Consider the following 21,137-nt stretch of genomic DNA (forward strand, 5'->3'; position numbering starts at 1 on the left):
ATGCAGCAGACAGTATTTGATATCTAGGACCTCCTTCTTTCAGAGATGGAGGATACAATAGCTGAGGGATTCAAGGGTCATAGGCAGCTTCCCTATGCTCACTAGATCATGTTTCTCATCCGCAGAGTTATGCTTGATAAGCCCCCAGGTATGATGGATGAGTATACAGGTGCCACCACAGAGTTCCCAGCTTACAACTTGTCACAGAGGATCAGACATAGCACTCCTCAGGCACCCAGACAGCCTAGCCGTCGTCCCGACGTGCCAGAGTCCGCAGCTCAGCAGGATGAGATTATTAGAGGGATTGTAACCACTGAGGAGGAGGAGCTAGAGGCACAGCAGGAGGTGAGCGAGTATAGTGACAGCTCTGACAATGACTACCAGCCTATTCCTCAGATGCCTCCACGCAGACACGATGCAGAGGCCGGTAGCTCCAGTTCTGCTCCACCTGCTCCACAGACAGACCCCGCTCTCATTGCTATTCTTGAGCGGATGCAGCAGACATAGGATAGACAGGCACAGGAGACAACTGCTACTTTTGCCTAGTTTCAGGCTCGATAGGACGAGTTCCAGAGGCAGCAGCAGGCCATGCAGCAGCATCAGCAGCAGATGTATCAGCAGCAGATACTCTTGCAGCAGCAGCTTATGGGTTTCATGCAGCATGTAGTGACAGCTCTTGGGGTCCCACAGCCACAGCCTTCGCCCTAGCTTGCTCAGCCTGATACCACTTCGATGACTCTAGCAGTACAGCCCAGTGGGCTCTAGAGTCCAAGACAGCCTCCAGCTCAGTTTGCTTCACCTCTTGTACAGGTGTCCCAGTGGTTAGCCTCACCCGTGGTAGCCCCGCAGTTCACTCCACTTCAGACGGGCTTCACACCGGAGCAGTCACCATCGCTATTCGTGCCTGACATGTCAGTCTTTAGGAGTCTTGGAGCATCCTTCAGCGAGTTGACCGGCATGCCTACTCCGCCTCATATGCATACCGCCGGTCCGTCCACAGTAGCTCCAGTCGTAGTGACTACTCAGAGGCTCCCCTCGTCTGTCGCCACGTTAGATCCTACGATAGACATACTAGCAGCTTCATAGGCAGCACCAGTCCCAGCTCAGACCTAGACCGCTTCAGCGACACTTCCTACCACAGAGGGTCAGTCAGTTCAGAGCTCAGGGTTAGATGATGATGGTGCCCAGTTCCAGCTTGCCCCACATTCTTCAGCCCCCGGCTCGTCCGCTGCAGCCCCGCCGACCGACCCTTAGTTTTTGGTGTTTGACGCCAAAGGGGGAGAGGGAGTTCGAGTATGTAGTCTCAGGGGGAGCTACATTTAGGGGGAGCTAGTTATCTAGTATTAGCCTATTATATACATTTGGAGTTCTATGTGTGTGATACACTATTACTTATGCATTCATGTGTTTACTTTCATGCATACTATTATATATATGTGATAGTGCTATCTATGTGATTGTGATATATGACATGTGTGCTTTCTACTTTGCATTATTTAAATGTCATATCACTTGTGTTATGCTCATTTGCCTTTGCTTCCGCGTTTAAACTCCATTGCAAATGAGCTTTGTTAATCGTACTCATGCTTAATTCACATCCTTTGAGTACATTGTGTTGGCTTGGGTCATATAAGCTTGACTAACACTTTTGTTCTTATTGACAAAAGCTTATATGAACCAAGCCCGTCAAAAACCTCACTCTTTCACATACTCGAGGTGGTATTGTCATCAATCACCAAAAAGGGGGAGATTGAAAGCATCTAGGCCCCTAGTTGGGTTTCAGTGATTAATGACAATACAAGATTACTATGACTAACGTGTGTTTTGCAGATGCAATTAAGTTAGGTCATGGTAATGGAGATCAATCGGGCAATCAAAGTTGTCATGCCCCTACGATGGAAATTGTTTCGGTTTTCAAAGGATGGACAACAAGGTTAAGGATGACTAGTTCTAAGTGTCGATTGGAGTTGAAGAGACACTTAGAGTAGTTTAGGACTTTGTTTTTCCTTTGGCCGTACTATTAAGGGGGGTATGGACGGGTAGCTTGACCTAGTTGAGTCTAGTGAGTTAGGTGTGGTGCACACTTGTTAAAACTAGCTCTAGGTAGCTCCTATGAAGCCCTTTGATCCCATGGAGCAAACTTCATTCACAATTGATCGAGAGTTGGAAGTGAATGAAGGGTCAAATACTGACCGTACGCTGGCTCCGGTGCGACCGAACGCTGGCCGCAGGGTCCGGTCAGTTCATTTGACCGAGGTGATCAAGTCTGGTGTGACCGGACGCTGGAAGGTCAATGTGACCGGACGCTGAGGGCCAGCGTTCGGTCGACTCCAGTAAGGGTCCAGACTTGAGAAAGTGTGACCGGACGCGTCCGGTCAATACTGACCGGACCCTGAGTATCCAGCGTCCGGTCGAATCCAGTAAGGTTCCTGTAAGGGTTTTATGCGACCGGACGTGTCCGGTCAGTGCTGACCGGACCCTGCCAGCGTTCGGTCAACTCATTACTACTGGTTCACGGGTTGAACTGACCGGAGCGTCCGGTCAACACGATCGGAGCGTCCGGTCACCCCGCAGAAGCTCATAACGGTTCGTTTTTCAGGCTGCCTTATAAATAGAAGCTCCACTCATGTGTGGAGTTACTTTTGCTCATTTCAACAGCTGAGAAACACGTTTATGAGTGCCAAGAAGAGCAAGGTCCTAGTGAGGTGTTTGTGATTTGAGAATCCAAGAGTGAAACCTCATTAGTGAATTAAGAGTAGACAAGTGTGCATCTATCTTCTCATTAGGCTTCGCGTGGTCAAGTGAGAGTTAGTGCTTGTTACTCTTAGTGATCGCCATCACCTAGACGGCTTGGTGGTGACTGGGAGCTTGGTGTTCACCCGACGGAGGTTGTGGGTGACCCAACTCAAGTTGTGAGCGGCTTTGGGTGATTCGCCGCGACGGAGTGTCGAAGAATCAACCCGTAGAGAGCACTTGATCCTTGCGCGGATCAAGGGGGAGCTACACCCTTGCGCGGGTGCTCCAACGAGGACTAGTGGGGAGTGGCGACTCTCTGATACCTCGGCAAAACATCACCGCGTTCCTCTCTCCATTTACTTTGAGCATTTACTTTAAGTATTTACTTTGAGCAATTCAATACTTGTTTTTACATTCATAGAATTGCCATGCTAGAGTAAGTTTGGAACATAGGTTGCAAGTCTTTTGTGCGTTAATTTGATAGAAACACTTTTCTAGGCACAAGGGGTTAATTGGGCTATCCATAGGATTTGATTATTGCAAGAAAATTTAGAATTAGCCCAATTTACCCCCCCTCTTGGGCATCTTGATCCTTTCACTAGGCATCGTCTGTATTTAAATGTATAACAAAAACTACGTATCTGAAAAAATCAAAACGTCTTATAATTTGAAATCACAGCTGATCACTCGATGTTAAATGATCTCAATGAATAACCAACACGTATTTTCCAATGGCCACGGTGGCTTTAGGATTCGTGTGAGTCAACTAGGAGCGCGACATCCGTAACCGTTGTCTTCTCCGTCACCATCTCCACCATCGACGATTCGACTTGCGAAAGTCCTCTTACGGCGCCGCGGACTCCACCTCCACTGCCGCCGGGAGCAGTTGATGCACCACACGCGCGGAGACTAGGCTGGAAGGATCCGTAGCATGTGTTGGGCCAGGCTCTAGTTGGGCTATGATCGACCTGTACACAATGAGATATTTTTTTCGAAGGAAAGAGGAACTTATATTAAATTTTAGCACAATACATCCCTAAATTACATATAAAAATTATGAAATAAAAAATACATAATATTCTTTGTAGATTCTTCCATCGTGTTCTTCCCCAATGACTTCCCTCGAACGCCGAATCAAACGACAAACCCAACAATGGACATGCCGTAAGGTCCAACACTTCGGAACTAGTCCAAAACGCATCTAAATCGCTGAAAGAACATCGGCAGTTGTATCATCGGGTACGACATATGATGTAGATTCATCACCTCGAGACCTTGATTTCCTCTCGCGACCATCGACGATGAGATCGATGACCCAGAGTCGCTGTCCTCGTAGGGTGCTCACATAAGCACCCCTCCCCCTTGCAGATAAATGCTACAAATTGGCTGCTCGCTGATGAAATCAACGCTTGCAACGGCGATCTCGTCATAGCAATCACCGAAGTCATCGTATGACACATGATCCCAACCAAAAATTATCTAATTTCACTAGAAGTTTATTTGGACTCAACACTAAGACACTAAAAACTGCGGAAAAAGAATGAGTTCCCTTCTCTTCTTATCTCCGGCAGATGCACCAGAGAGAAAAAAAGGAGAGGGGGCCTAGGCGCGGCGGCAGCGGTGGCGGAGCAAGGAGCAGGTAGGTGGCAGCGTTTCTACCCTAGGTGGCGGCGGCGTAGACAATAGGACATTGGCCTCTTCTTCTTCCAGAACTCCTTGTACGCAGCATGGGTGCGATTGGCGGGCTGCGTACCAACGACGAAATCCCCTGTCATATTGCATTGTCCTTTGGCGTTCAGGCGAGAAGCAGACAATAGGCAGCGGTGGACATACCAATCGATCCTCAACGTGATAGGCTACTGTACTGTCACTTAGCTAGAACACGAACATAGCCTCCAGTTATGCATATTTGCAACAATAACTTATTATCTTGAGGTTAGTTTTAATAATAATCTATTATCTATAAGAAATACCACTACCCTGAGCCTATTAATTCTGAACCCGACTTCAACCTCGAATTAAACCATAAAACTTTTCATGTTACAATTGAACACTCAACGCCACTAAAGATAGCCTCCTTTACAACGTAGAAATTCAAATCAGTTTATTTTCAAAAGAAAAAGAAAAGACACAGGGAACAGAAAAATCTCGTGTTTAGAAGGAGCCTAAATAATTTTTTGTTGACATGGAAGCCAGACCAGATTGAAGCTGTATATATGCTTTAAGTCGAATTGAAATTGGAATTCAGTGTTAAAAAAGTGTGTTCCTTCTAGTCTTCTAGTCACATATAAGTAATAATGTTTCATATTCATACATAGTCTTTGATGGTTAAAAGTGGACTTCCTAAAAAACATCATGTGCTATATGGCTCCAAACAAGGGGACTTAGTTACTGATTCAATTCCAGCTTCACAAAGTTGTGTTTCTCATCTTTTCTTAACAAACAGGCCCTTTGAAAACACATCTCCCTAAAAGCTATTTTTCAGCTCCTCTCACAGCAAGAAAAAGAACCGAGGTGAAGCTAAAAATACTAGTTTTCTCTCAACTTTCTCTCCGCTATCTTCCCCAAGAACGAAGCTGTTTTGGTGAAGCTGCTTTACGGAGCTAGAAAAAACTACTACTTCATAAGCGAAGCTGAGGAGTACCAAACATGCCATTACCTTTCCACTTTATGAAAACTACGTTTTGAACAAAGCTACTAGCATCACTTTTAAATACTACAGTAATCAAAGTAAAATAAAATCAAAGTTTGGAATAATTATAACTTAATAATAACCCTAAAATGTCACTTGTCTGTGAGTACTGGGAGCATGCATTTTCTGAATAATAATTTTTAGATGACTTAACAAAATGGAAATATTACCGTTGTTGTGCGGCATAAATCCAAAAGGTTTTGGACCGGACTAGCTAGCCTGCATAGCTGCATGGAAGGAATTGCCTCCTCGTCCTCGAGGAAGCAGCGCCGGACAAAATCTGAAGCAAAATAGAACCTGACTGCCACAAGGTAACGCTGCTCGCTGCATGGATGGAACGTACTACGCTGCTGCGCTGCATCCTGCATGCAAAAGGCCAAGGCACACCTGTCTTCCTCGCAGAGCCTCTCGATCCTATTCCCAGCAGTGTCTTCGTCTCATCGCAAATGCAATATAGGCTATATAGCTAGACTGAATCATGCATATAGCAGGTAAAGGAATGAGGCAGCCAGTGGGTGGGGGCGAAAGATCGAATTAATGGCGTCGTCGGGACAGGGTGCAGTTCTGGCGCGGCGCTGCGGCGGGTGCGACGGGCGCGAGGAAGCCGCGGTGGAGGCGATGCTGCAGTGGCAGAAGGTGAGCGACCTGCTCATCGCGGCGTCGCTGCTATCCATCCCGCTGGAGCTGCTCTACTTCGCCACGTGCGCCGCGCTGGCGCCGCTCCGGCGGGTGCTCCTCCAGCTGGGCACCTTCATCGTCATGTGCGGCGTGACGCACCTGCTGAACGTGCTCGCCTACGACCGCCCGGGCTCCCGCGCCATCCTCGTCGCGCTCACCACCGCCAAGGTCCTGGGCGCGCTCGCCACCTCCGCCGCCGCCGTCTCCCTCCCGATCCTCTTCCCGCGCCTCCTCCGCCTCAAGGTCCGCGAGTCCTTCCTCCGCACCAAGGCGCGCCAGCTCAACCGGGACCTCGCCACCGTCCGGCGCCGCGAGGAGACCGTCTGGCGCGTCGTCCGCGCCGTCACTCACCACATCCGCGACTCCGTCGACGCGCGCACCATCCTCCGCACCACCATGCTCCAGCTCGCCGCCGCGCTCGGCCTTAGCAACTGCGCCGTCTGGATGCCCCAGCAGCGCGGCGGGAGCGGGACCGACGGCGGTGCCGTGCTCCAGCTCACGCACCAGCTGCTGGAAGACGACGAAGACGACGACAAGGTGCTTCATCACAGCGGCGGCGGCACAGTACGCGCCATCTCCGTTCGTGACCCTGACGTGGCCGCCGTATTGGCCAGCAAGGACGCCAAGGTGCTCAGCCGGCCAGGCTCGGCGCTCAAGGCGGCGAGCTGCCGGAGCCTGCCGACGCTGGCAGGAGCCGCGGCCGCCATACGGATCCCAAATTTCCACGGAGGAGCCATACGGCCGGCATACGCGTCAGAGATGTTGAGCTACGCCATCCTAGTCATGGTCCTTCGAGCTGATGATGATCACCACCATAGAAGGCCACCTACAGGCTGGAGCAACCAGGACCTGGAGATTGTGCAGGCCGTCGCCGACCAGGTCGCCGTCGCGCTGTCCCACGCGGCGGCCCTGGAGGAGTCACAGCTGATCCGGCACAAGCTGGCGGAGCAGCACGGTGCGCTGCTGCGCGCACGGAGCGAGCTCGCGGCGGCGACCAAGGCGAGGAACACCGCCCACAGCGCGATGCGGAACGCCATGGGGAGGCCGATGCACGCCGTCGTCGGCCTGCTCTCCGTGATGCAGCAGGAGGCCGCCACGATGCGCCCGGAGCAGAGGCTCATCGTCGATGCCATCGCCAGGACAAGCGCTGTGTGCTCCACTCTCATGGACGACGTCATGGAGACGCTGCCGAGGATGGTGGGCATCCGTGACCCGCCGCTGTCGGCTAGTCCTACTCCTCCTACCCTGGTGTCGAGGCGGCCGTTCGAGCTCCGCTCGCTGATCAGGGACGCGGCCTTCGCTGCCCGATGCTTGTCCGGCTGCCGGGGCCTCGGCTTCTCGCACCAGCTGGAGGTCAATTCCCTGCCCGAGTGGGTGGTCGGCAACGACAAGAGAGTCTTCCACCTTGTGCTGCACATGGTGGGCGCTCTGCTCAGCCGATGCCATGGCCATCGTGTCCTCTCGTTTTCTGTCTGCAGCTGCAGTAGCATCGCCGGTGAGCACCACCACCAGGACTGGATCCCGTCGCCACTGCGACCCATCAGCTTCACCGGCGGCAACCAAGTATTTGTCAGGTTCCAAATTGGGCTGTCGAAGAGCGATCCTGGGAGCTCGCCGGCATCCCGCCCGCCCCAGTGTGGCATCTCCTCCCCCGATTCCGGCGGTGCCAGCATGCGGCTCACCTTCGCTATGTGCAAAAGGATTGTGGAGGTACAGTTGTTTTGCATACTGCATATATATAAATTGGGAGTTATATATGCAATTTCTTCAGATGATGAATGGTGACATGTGGTGGGCATCGGAGTCTGAAGGCCTTGGAGAAACCATGATGTGCATCCTTCGGTTCCAACAGCATCAGCCACTGAATCCTCATGTGCCTGGATCAGGCACGTACCGGATTGGAGTTGGAGCCTCGTCTGCGGCAGCTCCTCACCTCCACTTCAAAGGCCTGAGGATCCTGCTTGCCGACAGCGACGCCACGAGCATGGACGTGACCCGGAAGCTCCTCGAGCGGCTCGGCTGCCAGGTGCTGCCGGTGTCGTCGGGTGCCGACTGCGTCAGCTTGCTGGGAGGCGCCGACCCGTCGTTTGAGCTCGTGGTTCTTGATCTCGATGGACACGGCGGCGGAGCCGGCACGGCAGCCGCCATGGATGGGTTCGAGGTGGCCCTCAGGATCCGGGAGCTCAGTAGCACCTGCTGGCTGCTGGTCCTCGTCGCCGTGGAGGCCGGTGTCGATGACAGCGTGCGTGACATGTGCCAGCGGGCGGGAGTGGACGGGCTCATCCACAAGCCCATCACGCTGCCGGCGCTCGGAGCTCAGCTCCAGAGAGTCCTTCAGAACAACTGATCCAAACGTCCAACGGAACCTCTGTGTGTGTGTATGTATGTTTGATATCAACGGAACCTGTGTGTTAGTTTGCAGTGCAATGCACAGAATCACTCTCTTCATCGTGAGAAAAATTAAAATAAACGCACATGCTGCGTACATGCTCAATAGATCACGTTGTTAGCGTATGCCCACAAAATTGTATGGCTAGTATTAAAAGTTCAATAATTATACATGTATTTTATTACGGTAATTCTTCAATCCGAGCGTGACTCTTTACTCGAGTATCGGACGTACGCAGACGTGAGGCCATGTGATACAACCTTTGTTTAATATCCGGTCAATTCATCCATCGCACACTCCACAATATCTAGTCAATTCATCTATCTTCCACTCCGGCGCCCGTCTCGCTCCTTGTAGGGGTATTAACCCCTATACCTTTACGGCTAGGCTTGGGCCAGCCCAGACCAGGGGGTCTGGCCCATTAGAAGACGACGCGCGGCCCGGCCAATCTGCTCGGAGTCTCGCGCAAGGAATCAAGGCAGACTTGGAAATCAAGCAAGATCCTGGTCGGTTAGAATATGAATCCTTATCCGGCCACCTATGGCAATTGTAACTGGTTAGGATTAGTTTCCAGATCTGTAACCCTGCTCCCCAGACTATATAAGGCGGGCAGGGGACCCCTCGCAAAAACATCTCTCATTGACATACAACAATACAATCAGACGCATGACGTAGGTATTACGCCTTCACGGTGGCCGAACCTGGATAAAACCTCGTGTTTGTCTTACGTCACCATCTTGTTTGTAGCTTACGCATCTGTCTGCCGATAATCTACTACATTAGGCATACCCCTAGGTAGATTGCCGACCATATTTTATCGACAGTGGCGCGCCAGGTAGGGGGTGTGCGTACTGCTCTCCAGACGAACAAAAAGGTCATCATCCCCGGTTCCATGGCTACGCCGAACAGCCTCACGTTCACCATCGGCCAGATCACCTGGACCACTGGCTCCGACAACTTCATCGCCATGACCACGGAGGAGGCGCGGATCCGATCTGCGTCGACCACTGCATCACCGGTATCGGCTACGGCTCCGACCACGGTGGATCTGGCTCCGGCCACACCAGCATCGTCTTCAGCCACGCCGACAACCCGTCGTCCGCTTCCTCGCTACAAAGGGAGGTAGATCGACAACACCGACCTGCTCGACTCCATCGATCGGGTCGGCACCAAGCTTGCTGAAACCCTAGCTCTGGTAAGTTCGATTCAAAATCAACCCAATGAGCAGGTAACCACTACCCACAACAGATCTACCCGACTAGCTCGGGCCAGTCGTCCTGCACGACTCGGTACGGATCTCGTGGTCACGTCTACTCCTGAAGGGCGCTCCGTTCGTCGCTGACCAGCCCCCGCGACGGGTCTCTGGCTCTCTGAGTGTGAAGCCTCGATGGAGAACTACCAGGCTCAGCCCTACGGCCTGTGCAACTTCGTCAACATGGTCCGGATTGAGTAGTATCAAGAAGGATCGGTCCACACAGTTCAAGAGGGCGGCTCAAGCTCCCCGTCCGGCATCGCATCTAATGGCTCCGTCCACACCGAGCTCCAGCATCATGACAATGAAGGCGTTGAATACGATCTGGATATCCCAGACCACGCCTCGGGGTTCCCACGATTCCCATCCTTCCCACCAAGGTAAGGAGACTTGATCAACGTTGTCAGTAATGACGAACCACCAGTAGTTGGTGAAACAGAACAAGAAAGGCTAGCACGCGAAGCACGCAGTATTGACCGGTTTAATCGTCGACAAGCCGAAGCCGAGGCAGAAGAGGAGGCACGACGCATAAGGGTCCAGCCACATGATCTTAACAATGCCTTTGATAGGGTAGGGGACAAGCAGGTCTTCAGAACTCCAAGTGCCAACGTAGCTATTGCTATAGCGACAATGCAACGACTACCCAATACCCCGGAAATCCAAGCAGTTCATGATGATATACAAGCTTACTTGACGGCTGCTATGGCCCAGACCGCAGAGATTGCAAATCAAGCCCGGGCTCCGTCTGTCTCAGTCGAATCAAGACGTAGCCGCTAGTACTCAAGTCGCTCACAGCCACCCAACCAACGTGGCTCGCGCAACAACGACACATCAGACAACCGTCAAAGCGGAAACGGTGGTCACGATGGTGGTCGGGACGACATCCGCCGTGATTACCGGGACGACAACCGCCGAGACAACCGCGACAATTGCCATGACAACCATGGTCGTGGGGTCAACTAGGGGGGCAATTGAGATTGCCGTGATGGCAATAACGATCTCCGCCATTACCTCGGAGAACGCGATCTACGCGATCGCATTAACCAAAGAGCCAATGATCGTGCGTCCCACGAAAGCTATCGCCATATGGAATATGATACCACCCACGGCCCTCCGGGTTTGAAGCAGTTTACCCCTCACCTTCGCCAAGTCATATGGCCCAAAAACTTCAAGCTCGAAAAACTCCAGAAGTACGACGGTAAGGAAAACCCCGAGTTATGGGTCATGCTCTATGAAACCGCGTGCAGATCAGCCATGGCTAACAAGCACGTCGTGTCTAATTGCTTCCCAGTCGCCGTCGGCCATGCAGGCCACCAATGGCTGGTCAGCTTGCCGGTGAACTACTTTGATTCTTGGCAAGAGCTCAAGCAAGCATTCATCGACAACTTCATTGCTACTTGCGAACAACCGGCAACAAATATGATCTGCAGCGGATTCGAGATCGCAAAGATGAGCCACTGCGCGAGTACGTTCGACGCTTCTCGGAGATGCACATCAAGGTCCCATCAATCTCCGACAACGAGGCAATCGAAGCTTTCATCACTGGTCTCCGCTTCCACGATGCCCTAAGAGACAAGCTCCTCCGCAAAAGGCCTAAATCGATCACAGTGCTCCTAGCCACTGCTAAAAAATATGCGGATGCCGATGATGCTAAAAAGATAATCGTCGAAGAAGCAGCAAGGGTTCCACGCTCCGACCACCCCCACACTGTGATGACTACTGCGGCAACCGTGGTCAGAACGACAATTTTGATCGCCGCAACCAGCGCAACGATTCCCGCGACCACCGCGACCAGCGTAATCAGCGGCATAATCGCCGTGACGATTACAGGGGCAAGCATGCTCGGGAAGATGACAGCAAAGTCAACACTGTTAAAAAAGGTGGTTGACGTCTCAATTACAAAGAAGACTACGCCAAAGCATTGAAAGGACCCTGCCAGCTCCATCCCAAGTCAAACCATACCATGGAGAATTGTCGTGTACTCAAATCTATCTACACACGCCAACAGACTTTGGGTACATCCGACAAGCTTAACGACACAGGGGAGCAGCGTAATGAGGACAACGATGATGAAGACACAGATCCCCGTCACAAGTATGTCAAGCCAACCGACTGCGTCCACACCATCATTGGGGGCAAAGTGTCCATCGAGACCAAACGAGAACGCAAGCTGCTCGCCCACGCTTGCTTGAACGTGGCCAACGCCGACAACCTCATCGCCGATCCACGGCTCCCTCCTTGGTCTCACTGTGAGATCCCCTTCAGCAGAAAGGACCAATGGGCTGCAATACCTGAGCCAGGGCATTTTCCTCTGGTTCTCGATCCTTGTATCAACAAGGTTCAGTTCGATAGAGTGCTGATTGACGGCGGCAGTTCCATCGATATACTGTTCAAGAACAGTTTGCCAGCCCTGAAGATAACCCAGGTTGATCTCAAGCTATACGAGGCACAGTTCTGGGGTGTTCTCCCTAGACAAAGCTCCACACCTCTCGGGCAGATCACGCTACTTGTGCAATTTGGTACCCCAGACCACTTCCGCACCGACCACGTCAACTTCGTGGTCGCTGACTTCAAAGGCACCTACCATGCTATCCTTGGCCGACCAGCGCTCACCAAGTTCATGGCCATACCTCACTATAGGTATCTGGTGCTCAAGATGCCTACTGAGAAGGGGGTTCTAACTCTCAGGGGCAACGTATACGCAGCTTACACCTGCGAGGATGACAGCTTCAAAATAGCAGAGGCTCACGACCTCTCTATTTGCATGGCCGAGACCATGCTCGACGCCAAGAAGACCCTAGACGACCACCTAGAGATCCCAGAGCTTGAGGCCCCACGCAAGAACATCAAGTCCAAAGAGCACAAAGTGATCCCGCTGGTCGACGGTGATCCCAGCAAAATAGCCCTTATCGGGGCCAACCTGGATCCTAAATAGGAAGACGTGCTCGTCAGGTTCTTGAGGAGCAACGTGAGTGTGTTCGCATGGAAACCCGCTGACAAGCCTAGTGTACCTCGAAACTTGATCGAGCACTCCTTAAATGTCGTTGGCAAGGCCAAACCTATCAAGCAGAAGCTACGATGGTTCACTCGCGACAAAAAGGAGGCTATTAGGGTAGAAGTTACATGGCTTTTGGCAGCCGGATTTATCAAAGAAGTGTATCATCCGGAGTGGTTAGCCAACCCGGTTCTTGTATGCAAAAAGAATAATGAATGGAGAATGTGCGTTGACTACACTGATCTCAACAAACACTACCCTAAAGACCCCTTCGTCTTACCTCGCATAGACGAGGTCGTAGATTCAACTGCCGGTTGCGAGTTGCTTTCCTTTCTCGATTGCTACTCTGGTTATCACCAGATTGCTCTCAAAAAGGACGACCAGATCAAGACATCCTTCATCACGCCCTTCGGCGCCTACTGCTACACGACCATGTCGTTTAGGCTCAAGAACGCCGGGGCTACCTACCAACGGGCCATACAGGCCTGCCTCAAAGATGAGATAAAAGACGACCTCATTGAGGCTTATGTTGACGATGTAGTTGTTAAAACCAAGGAAGCATACACCCTTGTCAACAACCTTGAACGTACCTTTGCAGCTCTTAACACATTCCAATGGAAATTAAACCCAAAGAAGTGTATCTTTGGTGTTCCATCTGGTATATTGCTCGGCAATGTCGTCAGTCACGACGGCATATGCCCTAACCTAGAGAAGGTAAAAGCTGTCTTGGACATGAAGCCACCCAAAAAGGTGAAGGATGTTTAGAAGCTTACCGGATGCATGGCTGCCCTCAGTCATTTCATATCAAGATTAGGCGAAAAAGGACTACCATTTTTCAAGCTGCTCAAAGCATCCAAGAAGTTTGATTGGTCGGAGGAAGCAGACGCTGCCTTTGCACAGCTGAAACAATTCCTTACATCACCTCTGGTCCTCACTGCTCCTAGAGAAGACGAAACCCTCTTGCTTTACATTGCTGCAACTAATGGAGTGGTCTCCACTGCCATGGTGGTCGAGCGCGATGAGCCCGACCATGTCGACAAGGTACATCGACCAATTTATTTCATCAGTGAGGTGCTCAATGAATCCAAGATCCGGTACCCACAGATTCAGAAACCGATCTACGCCATACTAATCACATCCTGAAAGTTGAAACACTACTTCGATGGATATCGCGTGGTGGTCATGACTAAGTACCCTCTGGGAGACATCATTCGCAACAAGGATGCAAACAAGCACATCATCAAATGGGCAATGGAACTATGCCCTTTCTCCTTGGAATTTGCAAGCCGTACTATAATCAAGTCTCAGGAACTTGTCGATTTCATCATCGAGTGGACAGACTTAAGCACACCTGCCTCTCAGGGGCCTGCCGAGTATTGGAAGATGTACTTCGACGGCTCTCTCAACATCGATGACGCAGGAGCAGGAGTCCTTTTCATATCACCATCCAAGGAGCAGCTCCGATATGTCCTCAGGATTTATTTCTCGGCGTCTAATAACGCCACCGAGTATGAAGCATGCCTACACGGTCTGCGCATTGTAGTCAAGCTCAGTGTCAAATGTCTCTATGTCTACGGAGACTTAGATCTGGTCATCAACCAACTCAACAAGGACTGGGATACGACCAGCAAAAAGATGGACACATACTGCAAATCGATCAGAAAGCTAGAAGGCGAGTTCTGTGGCATTGAGTACACACATATGGTCCTAGACAAAAATCAAGCAGCAGATGCACTATCAAAGTTAGGATCATCCCAAGCCAAAGTCCCACGTGGCATATTTGTTCAAGGCCTGCTCACGCCCTCCATCAAAGAAGAAGATCCCATGGTCGATAAGCCTCCAGACCAGCTATTAGTGGCTACGGTTTCGGCGTCAAACACCACCAAACCACCTCCGACCACTAAGGAGCCTGACTGGAGAGTACCTTTCATCAAGTACCTGATAGATGGTAGCGGTTACACCGATCGGACAGAAAACGAACGCCTGATGCGTCGCAGTAAACAGTATCTGCTTGTTGATGGCAAATTGTGGCGCAATAACGCGAGGGAGGAAATCTTGATGAAGTGTATAACCCAGGAGGATGGTGAACATCTCCTAGACAAAATCCACTCTGGCTCCTATGGCAACCACGCGGCCTCGAGAACACTGGTTGGCAAGGCTTTTTGAGCAGGTTTCTATTGGCCATCAGCCATAGCCGATGCAAAGAAGCTAGTCTGCCACTTTGAAGGTTGTCAGTTCTTCACCAAGAGAATCCATGTACAACACACGAGATTCAGACTATACCAGCCTCTTGGCCCTTCGCATGCTGGGGACTAGATATGATCGGGCCTTTCATACCGACCCCTAGGAAATTTACATGCGTCTTTGTGCTGATCGACAAATTCTCCAAGTGGATAGAGTACATGCCCCTGGTCAAGGCATCTTCAGAAAAGGCTATTGCATTCCTCGACCAGGTCATCCACCGTTTCGGCATACCCAACAGTATCATCACTGATCTGGGTACTCAGTTCACTGGGAACGTTTTCTAAGACTTCTATAATAAAAGGAGCATAGTAGTAAAATATGTCTCGGTGGCACACCCTAGAGCTAATGGATAGGTCGAGCGGGCAAATGGTATGATCTTGGATGCACTTAAGAAGAGGATGTACAGAGAGAATGACAAAGCTCCTGGAAGATGGCTCAAAGAGTTACCAGCCATGGTCTGGGGTCTCAGAACACAGCCTAGTCACAATACAGGTGTATCACCATACTTTATGGTTTATGGCGCTGAGGCAGTGCTCCTAGCAGATATAGCCTTAAGATCAACATGGGTAGAGAACTTTGATGAAGACAAGGCCAATGAAGTATGGGAGCTAGAAGTGAATAGTACAGAAGAGAAGCGGCTTGATTCTTGCGTACGTACAACCAAATACCTTGCTGTTTTGCATAGGTACTACAACAAGAATGTCAAGGAGCGGTTCTTCATGGTCGGGGACCTGGTCCTGAAGTGGAAGATGAATCAGGCTAGTGTCCACAAACTCGCAACCCCATGGGAAGGACCCTTCATGATCAAGGAGGTTACATGCCCTACATCTTACAGGTTAGCTTGCCTAGACGGCACAGATGTACCCAATTCCTGGCACATCGACAAGCTTAGGCGTTTCTATGCTTAGCTACTAAGATATATACCCCTCTTATACTATTGATTTATTTCAATAAAGCTATTATGACTTCTCCGACCACTCTAATGTGTCATTTCAAAGTCTATTGTTATTCTAACTCTACGGGTTAAAACCGACCACCATTCCTTCTTGGGTTTTTGGAGCAGGCCCTGTCTTCGGTTCCTCCCAACGCGTGCATGGGATCCGCTCTCTACGCTACGGGTGATCGGCAGGTGCTCTCTGGTTTGACTTGTGGGTTTCTATGTGTGCACAAGCTACGCACCTCACACTCTGACTGTAAGACAAACCAGGGCCATATAGACCTTTCAGGATGACGTGTCGACTAAACTGGTACAACTAAACAGAACACCAACATGTTCTAACTTAGTTACATCAGCACAATATCCGAGCTTAAACACGTTTTCTACAAACCAAACAAGCTCATGTTGATATATAGTTATGTTATTACAAGCTTGCCTGAAAAGGTCCAAGTTTACAATAACACAACTACATCTTCTTCTACAGCTATAGCCTACACTAATTCCTGGTCGGGGCATGCGGCACCTGCTGCTAGCTAGGCCTGACATCGTGCTCGGGTCTCATGGACTCTAGCATTGATCGAGCTAAAGAAGATGGCCCCACTGACACTTGGCTGGTCGAGACCGTAGGCTTCGCTGGTTGGCTTGAAAATAAAGGTGCTCCAAGCTGACTTGTTGACGGCGTTCCTTGTACGGGTGGTGTCGCACCTCCACAAAGGTTAATGTCGCCAATTATCTTTGCCATCAAGTCCAGCTGGGTCATTCGTAGCTCCTCGGCCTTGTCTGGATCTACCTCCTTTGGGTATCCAGCCTCCAGGCGCTTGAGATCGATTAGGGGGTAGTGAGCATGTACCATGCTCAGCACATGTGCGCCTACATACTCTCCTGCCTCCTTCATGAACTCCTAGAACCATCCCCATGCCTTTTGGCATCTCTTGATTAATCCCAGCTGCGGCGTCCTTGGCACATCTTCTACTAGCGCCGGATCGATGAGGTTAAGGACCGGCAAAATGCCCTTTGCCACTTCTTGGCACCAGCTTTTCCAGGTGTCACGGTCCTTGGTGATCTCTTAGCATTGCGCTTTCCAGCCGTCACGGTCTTTTATCATGGCCTCTAGATGTTTCTTTGCATTGACTTTTATAACTGCAAACCCCACACACTATTAAAACTTCAGACCACACCAAACTATGGCAGGCAACAAAAATGAGCAAAGGGGTTTGGAAAACTTACCTTTTAGCTCCTCTATCATCTTGGTCGTGTGGTCCTAGAGCTGTGACTAGTCTTGCGCTAGTTTTATATTGTTCTCGTTCAGGCGATCACACTCCACAACCGCACGACTGTTCTCCTCTTAGAGATGGATCACTTCAGCTTCTAAGCCTGCACTATAGCTGTTACTACCAACAACGCAACAACACTTGTCAGTAGTCGGTATGATAAAATGGCTACTTACTTGTTCTTTCCCGCTCTTTATTATTGAGCTGGATGACCAGGTTTTGGTTCTGAGACTCTTGCACCATTTTTTCATGATTGGTAGCTTCAAGTCGCTGGCGCAAGCATTCCACCTCCGCCGTCAGCTCCTTGTTGCTTGCAGCGATCCCCTCGATCTGGTCGAAGCATTTCTTGCGGTACCTTACGGTCTTCATTAAGTCTTGTGTGCAGATAGCTAAGTAAGACAACTATGACTAGACAGCAAGACCAGGCGGTGAAGCAAAGCTTACCTACACCTCCGTCACAAGCCGTTTCGCCGCCCGTTCAACTTTCTTGGTTTTTTTGACCTCCAGGATTTCCTCATGGACAACCCATTGGTCATTTCGCCAACGCGACACATACACATGTTGTCGCTTGTCTTGCGGATGGCCTAGGACCTCCTCCATCTTGTCCTCTTTGGGCCCTTCTTCGGGTCCTAGTGTGGGTCCGATGTCAGCAGCATCTGTGATAATCACTGCCTTCCCACGGGCTACAGCGTCGATAAACGTGGTCTATGCTCTCACCTTCGGCCGCTACTCCTCAGTCTGCTCTGTTACCCTTGACGCTGAGGTGTTGCCCTTAGCAGGCTTAGCGCTAGGAGCACTCATGCCTAGCTCGGCTGTTCCCTTGACCACCTGCTCGGGGACTGTTGTCTGACTGCTTGCTTGCTGAGGCCCCGACGGATATGGGTTCCTCAGTGGTCGGCTACTGGGCAGTCTGCTCTACACTTATTGGCGGTGCCACGCCACTTTCAGCTAGCTGGTCTAGACTTTCAGTGGATACCGAGCTAGTACATCCGAGATAAGTTCATAAGTCAATCATATTAAATACAAATTGCTACTTTATATTAAGATTACAAATACTTACATGTTGGAAGCGCAGAATGATGTGGAGAAGGCACGTCTCTTCAGGCGTACTTGCTCCACGTGCTGTGCGGGTGACTCCTGGTCTCCCTCTACATCCAGCACTATTGCTGGGCCTTGGTCCTCGACTCCTTTGCCGCTTGTCCTTCGCGCTGCAGTGGTCGGTGGTGTGTTCGATTGAGTTGTCGCTACCGTCGTCGGGTGCGTTCCTTCCTCCATCGACTCCAGTTGTTTCCTCCTTTTCTGAGGGACAAGTTGAAAGGCGTCTGCATCTTCTCCCTCCTCTGTGCCATCGTCCGGCCAGGCAAAAATTGCCTGCTGATGCTTGCCGATCGGGTTCTCCTTCGGGTCCCCCTCGGGCTCATTAATAGTTAGCGCCCCCCGGTGAGCAGGGTGGTTATTGATCTCTTCTTCGGCTGTTTTGGGGCAGCCGGCCGTTTACCAGCAGCTTTGGCCACTGCCTCCTCTCCTGCTCCGAGCACCGCCCAGTCAACATCCTCATCCTCGATCTCAATGCTGGTCTGGGTGGTGGGATCAGCTCCTTGTGGCCACTCTACTCCAAGGGGTGGCGACATAAACACTGTCGCTCTATCCCGGCCATTATCCTGGGTAACAAAAGGGAGTGAACATAGTAAGTTTCCACTTATCCTATGACAATATAAGACTATGGGTACAAGGTAATACGAGTTACCTTCGGGGGAGGTCGGGCAAGCTTGAAAGCGTGCTCGATGTTGCTCAATCTAGCATAATTTGGATCAGCTAAGTTAAATAGCTCACCAATTCTAGCTCTGACTTTGATTTTGTCAAGCGCCTCCTGCCTCATCCTCATCGGGTCCGTGCTACCTTGATACTCATAGCCAGGATGTACCCTCCTCAGGCAGGGTTAGATCCGTCGGCTGATGAAGCTCCCGACCATGCTCAGACCATCCAGTTTTTTCCACGGGATCATTCCAAATATTTCTGGAATCTGTTCTAGATGCTCAGGCTTCTCTGACCAGCTTGTCCTCTTCTCTGGAATGTAGCCCATGTCGCATAGTGTGATTGTGTTCGGCTCTTCATGGATGTAGAACCATTTCTTGTACCAGTCGTCGAGTGACGTGTTCCATGGGCAATGCAGGTACTGGGCTTTCATGCCATCACGGAGGTTGAGATACACACCCCCGGCTATCTTTGAACCATCGCTTCCTTTCTTCCGTAGATAGAAAAGATGACGAAAAAAATGAAATGGGGCTGGAAGCCGCCATATGCTTCATAGAGATGTATGAAAGTGGCGACAAGGAGGATCGAGTTGGGATGCAGATTGCAAATCCCAATCTCATAGTAAAGATAGAGCCCCTGAAGAAACGGATGTACCGGAACCCCAAATCCCCATTTAAAGAAATCCTCGAACACCATGATCTCACCTAGTTGTGAATCGAGGTACCCCTTGCCTTCCGGTGCACGCCATCCTACGAGCTCCTTGTTGTGGAGTACCCCCATGGTGACGAGGTCTTCGATGGTCTGCTCGTTGCTTTTCGATTTCCACCATTCCTTCGCCATGACCCCTGCTTTCTTCTGTGCATCACTTTTTGCCATGACTCTGGCCTTGCTAGTGAACAGGGAAATAGCGGTGGATTGAATGGTGGTGATTTCAGATGTATTAGGGTTGGTGAGAGGAAGAAGAAAGTTGCAGTTGCGAATGGCAATGGGGTTTAGTAAATAGTAACTTACCTATCCTATACTGTATTTAACCCAAGAGTTATGCCGTTTCGTCTGCCCAGGATTCTTGGGAGACATGTGCACGTGCCATGGATGGTTGTTTTCACAGCCTCGAGATCTATGCCAATATATGCGCCTCTTCGTTGCCAGTGTGGGAGGGCCCACGCTGTCGATGAAATATGGTCGGCAGTCTACCTAGGGGTATGCCTAAGGTAGTAGATTATCGGCAGACAGATGCGCAAGCTACAAACAAGATGGTGATGCAAGACAGACATGAGGTTTTATCCAGGTTCGGCCGTCGTGAAGGCGTAATACCTACGTCCTGCGTCTGATTGTATTACTGTATGTCAATAAGAGATGTTTTTAGAGGGGTCCCCTGCCCGCCTTATATAGTCTGGAGGGCAGGGTTACAGATCTAGAAACTAATCCTAACTAGTTACAATTGCCATAGGTGGCCGGATAAGGATTCCTATTCTAACCGACCAGGATCTTGCTTGATCTCCAAGTCTGCCTTGATTCCTTGTGCGAGACTCCGAGCAGATTGGCCGGGCCACACGTCGTCTTCTAGTGGGCCAGACCCCTTGGTCCGGGCTAGCCCAAGCCTAGCCGTAAGGGTATAGGGGTTAATACCGCCACAGCTAGTCCCCGAGCACCATGTATTATGTTGCGACACGCCGTTCGATCTTCTTCAACTAACGCGATCTATCTTCATGTCATCTCCAACAGGCTAAAACATTGACCAAGCAAATGTGCCAGTATTCTGGTCAGCACAGAGAGCAGTAGACCATGATTATAGCTGAAGATTTCAGTTGTCCAAAGAATGCCTGGTGCTCTAAAGAAAAAAGAAAAAGATTCCTTTCCTGATCGAGTGTGCCCACTTGTATTTCTGAAAAGAAATGTAAGTGACCCATGTACAATAGTAGTTATGGCCAACAGTTAGAGCGTAGGGGTCGATAAAATAAGCACATTCACCGCAAGGTGAAGTGTGCCCACTTAGTCCCCGAGCCTAGTAGTAGGTGACGCAGGCACGTGGTGCCAGGGTCTAAAAAGAATTCCCACTTAAGTTGAGAATCCAATCGTTGTACAAGCGATACGAGATGCACCGGCAGGTGCATCGTACCGATGTAGTCCTCGAGCTTGCTGGAAGGCGAGGTATCAGCCTTGTAGCAATGTCTAAGTGAGAAAAAAA

General features: G+C 50.6%; 1 protein-coding gene across 1 annotated transcript; it reads left to right on the forward strand.

The window, feature by feature from the left end:
- Window positions 1–8,453, forward strand: LOC136471451 (ethylene receptor 4-like). Its single transcript, XM_066469181.1, has 3 exons — window positions 1–12; window positions 5,984–7,816; window positions 7,878–8,453. The coding sequence occupies exons 1-3, from the start codon at window positions 1–3 to the stop codon at window positions 8,451–8,453; spliced, it is 2,421 nt and encodes an 806-aa protein (XP_066325278.1).
- The last annotated feature ends 12,684 nt before the right edge of the window (window positions 8,454–21,137 follow it).

Source organism: Miscanthus floridulus, chromosome 8 (assembly GCF_019320115.1).
Source record: "Miscanthus floridulus cultivar M001 chromosome 8, ASM1932011v1, whole genome shotgun sequence".
Taxonomy (NCBI): domain Eukaryota; kingdom Viridiplantae; phylum Streptophyta; class Magnoliopsida; order Poales; family Poaceae; genus Miscanthus; species Miscanthus floridulus.

Coding starts and splice junctions, on each gene's coding strand:
- LOC136471451 (XM_066469181.1), top strand. Junction 7,817..7,877: donor TGTGCAAAAGGATTGTGGAG/GTACAGTTGTTT, acceptor CAATTTCTTCAG/ATGATGAATGGTGACATGTG.